At 43.6% G+C, this 12,624-nt stretch overlaps 1 protein-coding gene across 8 annotated transcripts in view; it reads right to left on the reverse strand.

The window, feature by feature from the left end:
• Nucleotides 1–12,624, reverse strand: part of YTHDC2 (YTH N6-methyladenosine RNA binding protein C2) — a 1,174,422-nt gene that overhangs the window by 798,962 nt on the left and 362,836 nt on the right. For all 8 annotated transcript variants that reach the window (XM_085632632.1, XM_085632630.1, XM_085632634.1 and 5 more), the window contains exon 8: nucleotides 4,284–4,440. In XM_085632632.1, coding sequence (XP_085488758.1) covers nucleotides 4,284–4,440 — 157 coding nt within the window. The remainder of the gene's footprint in view (nucleotides 1–4,283; nucleotides 4,441–12,624) is intronic.

The raw sequence follows: 12,624 nt of genomic DNA on the forward strand, positions 1-12,624 counted from the left end.
TTGACTGCAAGGTGACATGTTTACGTAGGACCACGTTCCCAGAACAGATGGCTGGCTTGTCTTTACCCACGCAGAGGAAAGGAAATTAGGGCTGCACACAGAACAAGCATTTGCAATGCAATAGGTCTCGCATTTGCAAAAGTTTAAGCTATTGGCATTGTTCATGACAATGCCTTTTTTAATCTATTTTATAAAACAAACACATACTGGCATTTATTTATCATTTACAAAGCCAATAGCTAGTGTTGCATTATTATTAGCAATGCCAGCTGCTCACACTTTTATAATGCGAGACCTATTGCATTGCAAATGCTTGTTTGTCAATGCGTGTAGGTTAATTTTTAAAAGGTGTTGTATATTCTGTTCGATTAATCCCGTATCTACAGGCCTTACAAGTCGATCACATGCGGAAACCCTTGCTGACATCCAAACAGGTACAGCTAGATTGTAACTCAGGACTGCTCTTAACTAACGGGTTGCTCATAGATCTGGCCTTCCTAAATGTGATATTGGGTAACCTAGTTAGATTGCCACCCAATACAGGATCGTTTTTTACTAGTATCCAGTTTTTATTCACTATCTTGCGGATAGCCTTGTGCTGGTTACTGTAAGTTAGGATAAGCCTTGATGGTTGTTCGGCTATTGCTGGCAACTCGATAGATTTTTGGGTTTTACACAATAGAGCCTGCGATCTTTCCATCTTCCTGGTTTTCTTTATGGCTAGATTGATTTCGCCAATAGAATAGCTCCTAGCCAAGAATCTCCTACAGCTATCCTGTTGAGCTTTTTAACATTCAGCGCCAGTGCGGGATGCTGCGGACCAAATGTGCGGGATGATGGCTAGTAACATGTAATAATGTGTTGCCAGATGTTGGTTTCCTGAACAATCTAGTTTCAAGATTATCGACAACCATTATTTCAACGTCCAAAAAGAAAATGGATTCTCTGCTGAGTTGGTCGGATTAATTGTAAGATTAAACTATTACGTTGATCTGCTCTATAAAATGGAGGGCATTCTCTTTGGTATATATATAATTATTTGTATATTTATTTATTTTTTGTAATTTGTTCCCTATCTGTCTTCCGTCAGAAATTCTATGTATAAGCAATGTTGAACTACATCTCGTAATTATACCAGCCCCGTATTAGCAATGATTGGGCTGCCCACACAGTAGCACCAGGCATAGTTGAGAACAACTCCTTGCTGGTAAGGCTGGCTTATACGTGACAGGGTTTTTCATGATTGCAATTCCTCCCGGATAAATCAACAATTGGAATAGGTCTCACAGTTTTTCTATTTAAAATCAGACGAGCAGACCATTTCTTATTTGCTTTTGGAAGTTAGAAGCGTATGGCTGCACGTTCCTAAGGGTCAGGAAACCATCAAAAATCATCCGGTGGGTATTCCAGCAGTTGTGGGCTTTCTCCCTATCAAGACCAGATATAAATGGGTCGTTCCCAGGAAGGAAAGTAACATTTATTTATTTTTACCTTGGGATAACTCTTTTGTGGCAGAAGCATCGGAGTATGCGGACATACCGGGCACAATGTGACTTTGCAGTCTCGGGAAAGTGTTAGTAGTAGTCCTGTAACACGCCCTATAGGTTTAGTACTAGAGTGACATAGATCTGACCTATGCTGTAAAGTTGGAAGCAGAGCGAAGTGGTGAATTTGCTCCACATATTGCATTCTCCATATATTGGGTACTGTTATAGACTTACTCGTATTAGCCCCCTTAATTTGCGTCATTAAGCTATTCTGGACTATCTGTCTTTTGTACTTGTTGATGACTATGGTGTATTGTCATTGAGATCATAGTTGCCTAGTTAGACACAGACGACTATGCTCATGTTGACAATCTTTTGTCATCGACGAGGCCGTTGTACAGGATGCAGTCATAGATGAGGCCATCGTAGACGATCTCATCATAGACTAGGACGTCGTAGACATGGTTATGTAGGCGAGGTTATCGCAGACGAGGTTGTCGTCATAGATGACCGTCATGAACAACCATCATAGATGAGGCTGTCGTAGACGACCGTCATAGACAATGCCATCGTAGAGGAGGCAATCATAGGTGAGGCCATTCGTAGATGTCGGTATCAAAAGCAACAGGAGATAAATAGACATTTAAATCTGCTTCATTCTTATGCCTCAAATGGACAATGATTGAACTTTTATTGAGGAGTTCTGAACAGTGCTAGCTACTACACCTCACATAGGCCACTTCTAAGCACTGAACATACAACACTCTGGGACGTTCAGAATTCAAGTGAGTCTGATTCTAGTCCAGTGCAAAGAATGACCTTAGGTTAGACATTCTTTAATCGTTCCCATGTTGACAAAGAGCTTGCTTGAAGACCTGTTGGAAAACTGTGGTTTCCAGTAGCCTACTGGACCGAAACAAGCCAGCTTCCAAAGAGGGCTGCGGCTGTTCCATAACCCTCAACCTTAGAGGATCTTCTGCTGTGGTCTAATCTCTTAAAATGCAGTCAACCACATTAAAATTCATTTTACGCACAGATGCTTATATAACCATGAACACAATGCATCACAATACATGTGAAAGGCTTTCATTACAACACAAAAGGCAGACCCTGTGGTTGTGTCAATGCGCCTGTGAGCAGTACTTTCTCATCCGCCGCGTCCTTTGTTTCTTTTCTTGCCTCCTGTAAGTCTGGGGTCTTCGAGAGTAGAGATATCTTTATACGATTTTTTATAAAATTTGTCTTTTTTTAGCATATTTGCATGTTTTTTTCAGTGTCCTTCCTCCTGTGTATTCATTTGCTTCATGGCTAAACACTTAAAAGGTCCCAAAGGCGAGACCTATTGGCTATGCCAATGCTTGCTAATATTTGTAAAGTGAGGATGATGCTTGCTGCTACTATAAATGAAATAAAGTTGGTTATAAAAAACATGCACGTATCAGCTGCATGTTTAAAGGGAAGGTCTTATGTGGAGTTGAGTGGGCTCTTGTGTTAAACAGAAATCTGCAGCGATTTTACTGATCTCTTACCCAATCAATGAAGGACAGGATGCATTTTCATAATTTGACAAGACACTACTGTCTTGTCTCACTTTCTAGAAATGCTACAATAATCTCTTTCATTCCACTGTCTATTCAATGGATGGTCTTGCTACTATTTCCAGTGCTTATGACTAGCCAACAAGGTACCTTGAAAGAGAAAGAAGCATTCCTTTCATTCCTAGTTCCTTGGGGGAATCCTCAACGAGGTCATAAGTAGGACTGGGTGTTAAGCTCCGCTCCATTTGCAGAGTTTTCTGCACTACATGCTCTGCAGAGCTCGTGGAGTGCAGAAAACTCCACTCCACCTAGTGCAGCAGAGGTTTATCCTCACTCGCGCTCGCCACCGGTAAGGTGGCGAGCGCGAGCTGCACTTCGCCACTTGCAGAACTCCGTGAAGTTTTTTGTCACTTCACAGAGTATAAGTAACCCTCCCTCCTTCATGTTGAAAAAACTAAGAGCTTGTTCATCACAAGGCAGGATTCTCATTCTCGGTTTAAAAAAAAAAGTAAACTGATGCAGCTGCTACTGAGAGGGCAGGAAAGTATTCGTGTGGTTTGTGCTTGGTAAAAATAGCAGTCAGTTTTAGGCCTCTGACGGCAGCACCATATCTAAATACAATGCACATTTAAAAAAAAAAAAAAAAGGTTTACAAATGCGGTTTCTAGTGACTTTTCTTGCATATAATTTTTAGGAAAAATACAGCTTGGCCAATCCTGCAGACAGACTACCAAAATATACTTTTGTTTTCAAAATGGTCTATTCAGAAGAAAAGTATTTTATTGAATATTAAATAGTTTTCCAGAATTCAGCACAAAGACAGGACTAATCAGTACACAACTACAACGTTTCCTTTTTAAAAACACTTGGGTCCCATAGCAAGTGTTCTCTCCAGGGGCTAGTTCCAAAATGTATAAAGCATTGTGATTTAAGCAAATGACAAACTGGCTTTGTGTTGGGTAAATATATACACAAAAAACCCTTTTTTCCATCAACAACTTCCTGAATTTTCTTGCATCATCATTTGTTCTCTCAATGTCATTTTTTTACCTCGTGATTTGATTTCAATACATTTTGCATTCACAATCCTTTTGTACAGTATGCTAGAGTACTCTGATATTAGGAAATGGTCCTGTTGGTACATAACCATCATAAGAAAATTAATACATTGAATATTCTCTTTATAACCACCTTTACCTAATAACATAATTAAAAGGAAAAATGTAACCATCTTTAAAAAAAAAAGAAAGGTACTTACTATAGATGACTGGACAACCTGCAAAATATCTGAGGAACAGATTTACATCCAAAGCAGCACTGGACAAAATCAGCTTTAGAGTAGAATGCTTTTGTAGTATGTCTCTCAACTTCGTTAATAAGAAGTCACTAAAGCGATCCCTCTCGTGCACTTCATCCTTTAACAGAATAAGATGAAAATATAAGGAAGACTTCTTGATCAGAGCCTCAACGTCACCTAATGCATTAAACAAACTATTATGGAATCAATTACTTTTGCTTTTTGTACATACTCACACTGTTAGAAGTCTGTGTTTGATAAAGGTCCTGCTTTAAAAGGAAGAGTACAAAGGGAAAACACTAAACTCCAAACTACTTCACCCCTATTATTTTCCCTCCCAGGTACTATTTTATTTCAATGTGGTGATGAACTATAGTCTTCCACTTTTGTGCCCTGGATGTCCTCTGTAGTGATATATTTTAGGCTGACCCTGGAGAAACTGCTTTCCCAGCTGTGTTAGCACAGAGTGGGGCCAAGATTCAAGGAGGAATCAGTCAAAAGAACTACAGGAGCTCTAGAGAAGAACATAGTATACTTGCAATGTATGTTTCTGCTCCTAGGATCTTCTCAAAGAAAGGACAGGAGAAAGGGTTTTAATGGGTTACAGCAGTGGTTCCCAAACCTTTTAGACCAGCGGCTCTCTTGACTCATTGGCCGTGGCTCCCCATTACGTTACTTTTTGTTTTGGTGTGTGGGGGGTGTAAGCCCGGCCTGAGGAGACTTCCATTTTTCTCACTGAAAACTATTGAGATGAAGCGGATGAAGGTATTATAATCATAGATGTCATCCTATTAGTCATAGTGTCTGAAAGGGAGGGTAGGTTAGATAGATTGATAGATGAATTTGTGCTTGGTATGGGAATTACAAAGATTTTGTTTGATCATTTACATGTGTTTTTCTGTTGGATTCGGCAAGTCTGACATTTGTATTTGTACATTTGAAAAGTCCTTCAAACAGCCTGCGATAGCTGCTGTGGTGCTATCCACAACTCTGTCTGGAGAGACAATCAAATGCCACAGGAATAGTGGGACGGCAAGTTGGGAACTTCAGAGTGTGATTTATCTAGACGCGGAGATACCGGTAAGAGGCATGTACAGAGCTTGTCATCTCATGCATCAGTGCACACCCTTGCTTCCAGGCAAACAGTGTTAGGCAACGAGAAATATGTCAAGTACAGTTTGCTCGTGGAGCCCCAGAGCGTAAACAGCACCTCTTTCAAGGTGAAGATAACTTACCCCTGGATGCTGAAAAATCAAAACTTTTGAAGCCTGGAGGTTATGGGCACATTGCAGGGAACAAAGTGTTCCTAATCGTGGCATGTATTCCAAAGTTCTCTTGGTCAGGCTACATAGAGAACTGTGCGTGCATGCATCCAGTAGCGATTACCCCACCGGTGCCAGCGTTGTCTGTGTGTTGGGTAAAGCGTGCATTGAGTCTGGGTAGATGAGCGCTTGGTCATGTAGCAAGTAGTAGTTGGAAGGTAAAAGGTGGCTGCACACATACCTTGACTCAGTGTGTGGCCCATCTGTAAGTAATCTTGTATAAGTCTTCATTATGTTCTATTTGCAAGCTGGGAATGTGGTCTCCTCAGTTAAGGTACTGCGGTACACTCTATTCTTTAGGAGGCATATTTGAAGGCCGGCTGCTCTGAAGTGTAGTTAATGCATTACGTTTGAAGGAGGCACGGCAATATTTCATCCCTTACCTGGGCAAATCACCTAATATCCCCATGCGTATCAAAAAATGAATGTATCCTTGTTTAGCGTAACTGGTGATCTTGCAAAGCACTCCAATACCTTCGGGTCGAGTTCGCGTTATATAAATTAAAAAATAAAACTGCAAAAAAAAAAAAGGTTTCCTGTACATACTGTGTGCCAGACAGGCTAGTAGCCTTTGAGTAAAATATGGCCACTCTCTGCTCCTGCTCGGCCCCACTTAAAAGGCATTTATACTCTGCCTTCCCCTGAACTCCATCATGTGTGCACCCTTCAAAGAGCTTGCACTTCCTTATTTCTGTAAGCAAAGCATCAGTGTCCTATGTTGCCCTTTACCTTACAATCATATGTTACCGGGATTCGGATGACCTCGTTAGACGAGTGACTCATGCCTTTTGACATATAAATTACTTCTAAAGGCTTTAACTGAGCAGCTCTTCCCGCTAGTGGAGCCATCGAAGCAACTACTTTATAGCTGTGGAGAATGTGGCTATGTTCACAGGCTGATTTCGTTTTTTACCTTACACTGATGCCTGAAGGGCATGTGGCAAGGGTGAAGGTCTCCCTTACAACTGGCGCCGTGAGATGAGGGATCGTCTGTGCTTTGCCACCACTGCTGTGGTATCTGCTGCACTGCAGAGTGTCTCCGCAAGTGTAAGAGCAGCTCCTATGCGTGTGGCCTCATCGGATGAGCACACGACTGATTAGTCCTGGAATTCAGAGTATGTTTGCCGGCTCCAGGCACCCAGTCCCTTCCTGTGGGCTTATTATGAGTTTTAAGTTGCTGCCATCTCAGAACTGTTGCTGCGCCATTTCATTTCAGTCACGCACGTGCCTCAATATCCCCTTCAAAGCACTGAATTCTCATTAGTGCTTGCGGCGCCCCAGGCTAGTTTTGATGGCGCACCAGGGTGCTGCGGCGCACAGTTTGGGAACCACTGGGTTACAGCGTTATGGATGTGGAAGAGCTATTTGTGACTAGCTGTCGCAAGGTCCTAATTTAGACTTTTTCTACTCAAGCAAGATCCTTTCTAGGGTTTTACTGCTGCTCACCACTGCTTATATACCGTATTCTTGGCCACCACCTTAAATGCCTCCCATTCTACTGTTAATGGGGAAGCCACAGCATCATAGGATGAGAAGTATTCTTGGACCTGGCATGCAAGGGAATCTTCCAGCAGAGAGAGCTGAAGGTGCTAGATGGGGATAGGTGGGAGGGCTCTTGTTGTGTTTCAATTTAGATGCTCGTACATAGGTTTCCATGAATCATGTCCTTATAAAGGCACAATTCGCATTGCCCTTATTTAGGCATAGAATCCCAGTCCTTCTTTAGGCATTTGCCATGCTATCCAAATACAGGCATGGTCGCCTACATCCGTCCATCCCACGTCACGAGTTCTTAGAAACCAGACCCTTAAGTCATCAGGACTTTCCCTAGCTAGGATTATTGATTTCTCCAAGAACTCATCTATTATGTATGAACTGCTATTCCTTAGGGGTTCATCCATGATGTCTTCCTCTGCCCCACTTTACGTCAATGCTAGCATTCCTAAGCACCTTCCATGTATAAATATGACTTACCTTACCATGGCAAACAACGGCACGGCTCGGCACGACTTGACTGCACGGTTCGCCACGGCAAGTTCGGAAGAGACCATATCCCGGTCTGTCGTACTGACCAGACGTTGTCATCCCTGCTCGCAGAGAATCCAGCTTCCAGTGTTCTGACTCCCTTCGCGGGGTGTTGGAGTTTGAGACCCGAAAAGAGATTTCCACCTCTCTCATTCGAAGGTATGGAGTTGACAAGAACCTAGAGGGAATCTTGGTGTCGCAATTTCTGCAGTGGAAGGCCAGGGCGAGGCGCGCACCATGCATCTTACCCCCAGCGCTTCTAGATTACAGCGCGCGGTCCGATATGCAGGGCGCGTAAGGGGAGGCAGTAGTATGTACAAGCACCGGGCACTACAACTCCCAGCATGCCCACAGACGACGAACCAGAAGTAGTTCCCGGCGGTACTGCCGGAATACGATAAAGCCCTTCCCTCCTCCCGGGAACAGTGCTTGCCAATGCTTTTTCCGAACACACTTGTAGCGGATGGTATTCCCCGCTGGATACTTCCAACCAACGAAGCCTAGCGCCGGATGACCTGCAGCGGCTCGACAGGCAAAAGAGACCGCGCCATTGTGACGGAGACAGCACCGTTTCGAGACCAGGGAGCCATCAACCGCCGATGAGTCAAAGTCGAGACTTCCCGTCTGATGCAGTTCTGTGAGTAGCGCACTACCAAGTAACATCTTGATTCCCCCAGAGTGCTTGGCCATGCGTTAGAACACTGGTTGTTGCCCTGTTGCAAGCTGTCTTGCTACACCCCGTTCGTTTCTCTCCTTCAAGTCTACCTGCACGTGAAAACCGTGAACAGTTCAGTGAACTCTGAAGCGATTATTCTAACCCCAAACTGTGACGTATCTACTACTGCCAAGTTCTGAGATGCATGCTCGCGCTCAACCCTTGCGCAATCATTGAAGTAACCCGTTGTTGACTTTGCTGAAGTGCTGTACAGTTGCTGCTACTGTCTCTATTATTTCCTGGGAGGTTCCTCTGCTGAGTCACAGATCCCCTCGTAGACGCAGGATCACAGAGACCTCACCGCCCAGCAGCATTTTCTTATTTTATCCACTTCCCTTTTCCCCGGGGGGGCTTTCCCGCGCAGCAGTGAAGTTATTGCTCTGTGAGGGTCTGCGCCTCAGGGTCGAGGGGGGATAAACCACGCTCCATCGCTCCCGAAGGCTTCCTTCCGAGGTTAGTGGCAATTTTGTGTTCTTTAACCACTGACTCCACGACACTTGGCATACAAACTTAGTATATACTACTGTAGAAAACAGCACCTACTCTTACCTTGTACTACACTTAGGTTAGATACACTGGGGTAGAACTATTTAGAAGCATCAGACGAGTATTCACTTTTTAGCCTGTGTTATTTGTGTATATGAATATATGTCATAGCTAAAAGACAATGCTAGTGCAGTATTATTTCTTCTTACTGCTTACGCTGTGCGTATTATATCTTGCTTACTGTCTAATGATTGTAACAGCTCACATCTTTTACACGAGAAACAAGACTGTTCAATAAACCCTTTTATTGAAACGCCCGTCTATCTATTTCTGTGTAACTCTGAGGAAACTAAGCATGCACGATTGACTGAGTGAAACTGTTATCTATTGTTTCCATGATTCTGAGACGCGTTCCGATTCGAAGGGAAACAAAGTTGTCATGTTTATGCAGTTGTCAGAAACTAATCCCTTCTTGTTCATTCGAGAAGTTTCTAGTGACCTCTGAGTTAGCTGGCACACACAAGTAATTAAGTTTAATGTACTCGATAGGAGCATACTGACCTTAGTCCTATGCAAAAACTATAGTGTATATTATTCCAATGCGCCGAGCCTATAAGGGAAATAGGAACTACACTACACTCTGCCCTAATCCAGGTAAGGTGTTAGTGGGTTACATTGGGATATCCACTCGCCTTAATAGTCAGAGGTAGAGACTTCTGGACAGCAGTAGAGCAGACTGCCCTGTCTAATCGTAAATACCAGTCATTTTTACGGGAACATACGGAATAAACTGGATTGGTGGGGTTATGATGCGCCATACATCTGGTCTCTTTCCAGTGTTGGAGCCTTTGTGTGAGAATTATAGCGTTATAAACAGTTTGGGTATGTGAGAGAGGTGAATGAGAACTGTCTAAGGACAAGTCTGGAACACTATTAAAGTCCCTCCCCAACACCCATGAGGTATGTGCCCAGGTTGAGAGGCGGGCGGGTAACTAGTGCAGGAAGGTCTGTTGCTTTGTGTGTTGGGCATGAACACTGCCAAGGACTAATGGGCCGCCATGTAGTTTACCCTTGGGCAAGATAATCTGCACTAAGGGGTCCTTTAACTGTTTTCATTATAAAGTAAACACCTGCTTTGAGCAAAACTAGGGTTTCCTTGGCAGATGTGGAGAAATTTGTGGTAAGATGTGACCTTTTCAGCACTTTTAAACCTTTATTTCCTCTTTTAACGTTGGGTGGGATTCTTATAACACAGTTATCTGGACGCCTCTGCGCCTAAGAGCGAGAGGACCTAATATTGCTTAACTTGTTAACTGGACTGTTCATTCCTGTTATGTTGCATATCATGACAGTGAAACCATATGACTGTGCCATAGAGATCAGTAAATAGCTCTCATTGTAATGGATCCCTCCGTATATGCCTCTATTGTCATAGTGCATTCTGTGGCGCAGTACTAAGTGCACTTTCCCAGCCATGTTAATCTTGGGTAGTTCAAGGGAAAGGTGAATAATAATCAATGGAACTCAAATAGCAAGCAGCCAGTGGCTGCTTCCCCAGCAACTACTACGGAACATTTTTTGGGATGTGTAAATGGTTGGGTCCAGAGCAGAGAGATAGGATTAGTACCAAGCTCTCTAACTGAAAAACAAAAAGTTTAAATACGAAAAACAAGCCATTTTAATGGATAGCACAAAGTATGAGAGTTCAATGATATCTGGCGGGTGTCAATGTCAGATAATTTGTAAGGTTTTAGAACTCATTGTTAATTGAGCAAGTCATAGCTCTCCTGTAGGGAGCACCAATCAGGAGGCAAAGGGGGGTGTGGGCTACAAGATGTTCACAGATCCTTAAGAAAAGATAGCTGTCACAGTTTGTCTAGAGCCCATCATAGAGTATCAAAATCTCACAAGCCCTACAGGAGATAACCTGGTTTTCAGCCCAGTTCCATGCGTCCTCAGTTTTGGGAAACATGTAGGTTTTCTATCCTGCCATGATCTTGAGTCACTGGGAACATTATAGGCCCAGTTTTCTATGCTTTTTTCAGACCTATTAAAGACGCCCACTGGTGCTGAACTGCCGGAGTATAGTCGGGAAAAATCATTAGTCAGTGATTTTCTTTCTCAGGGTTACCCAACAGCCGTGCTGCTCTCAGGATTGCATTGCAATCCAGGAAATATAGTATCCTAGCGACTACCGGTTGCATGGGAGGGCAGCTGGGGGGCTCTTTGGAATGAGAAGAAAGTTGATAGACTATGGGAGGCGGCAAACTCTTTGTTCCACATTTCTAGGAAGCCTACCATATCACTTCCTTCAGCACCTTTAGGTATTCCACCCACTGGAATTTTGTTGCCCCTGAACAGCAACCAGCGTTTCTGTCCTGTCCTCAAAGATGCACACCAAGTGTCAAGTCTTGCATTTGCTGCTAAAGTTCCAAAGCCTGGGGTGGAAGCTCAAGTAGTCTTTTCTCTGATTGGGACACTGTTAGTTTCCTGTGGTCATCATGTAGTAAACTAACATCAATGGCAATGGCGTCAACCTTAGCCCATAGGGAGGTTCTGGAAGCTTCTATAGGTGTCAATATTTTATATAGTCTGTCTCACTCGCCTGCAGAGGACCCCGTCCCCTCAATGTCTATCCTCCCCTGCAGCAGTGGGGTTACTGTTTTAGACTGGTTAATTCTACATGTTGCTCTGGTCCATCACTGGACTACATTGATGATGGTTGTGACCAGTGTAGAAAAGCCAGTGAATTACCTCGCTAGGAGTGTAAGAGTGATGCTACTGAAAGTCTCAGTACAAACAGGAGTGGCCTACTTACCCGCCACAGCTCATCAGAAGTCATAAAGAGCAACTGATCATTGGCTCAAATGCTAAGCACATGAGAAATATGAGGAATAAACTGAAGTCCCACTGTGGCATAACAAAGATTTTGGGAGGAAACATGTGGATCACTACTTTCAGAAAGTGCATCACAACTGGTTTGCTCTTGCAAACATAAAAATTAGAAATGGCTGACACAAACGTTAACTGTGCCCACTGTAAGACCTTGCTGAACCGATAACAAAACGAAGATCTGTCAGTTTGGCCTGGATAGATGATGGTTCCCACACCAGGCCACAAACTCCTCTGATTAACCAGCTTAAATGGATTTAGCTGAAGGACGTCTGGCTGTAAGGATGACATCCACTACCACAAGCAGCAGATCAAGGACACTCTGCTATCGACGCTTAATCTCCATGCATAGATTGCAGATATTTGGCTGCATGACCCTCACCTGTTGCTGAGACAAGAGGCTATCCCACAGAGGTAGACAGATCAGAGGGTAAATGCTCAGACTCAAAGGAATTGGGTGCCACACCCTCCTGGCCTAGTCTGGTGTTGTCCTGATAAACTTGGCCACAATATGCCCTCATTTTCTTGAGAACTCAAACAGGAAACCTATGTTACATTGCAGACAGAATGCGCCTTCTAATGACTTCCTCAAAGGGCAGTCCAGTTCGAAATGTTTTGACATTGCATGTTCTTGTCGGTGGTAAACAGATCTAGTCAGATCCCACTGTTTGAAGATGTTTTGTGCCACCTCCAGATAAGTTGTCATTCATGGTCCACTGGTGGAAGTCTACTCAGCATGTCTGCTCTGGCATTCAGGGACCCTGCTAGGTGATTGGCAATCAGAAAGATATGCTGCGGATTCGGCCATCTGCAAAGGAACCCATTTCACCCCGTCTGTTGCAGTACCACATGGCAAGCCATC

The sequence above is a fragment of the Triturus cristatus genome, chromosome 2_1 (genome assembly GCF_964204655.1).
Source record: "Triturus cristatus chromosome 2_1, aTriCri1.1, whole genome shotgun sequence".
Taxonomy (NCBI): domain Eukaryota; kingdom Metazoa; phylum Chordata; class Amphibia; order Caudata; family Salamandridae; genus Triturus; species Triturus cristatus.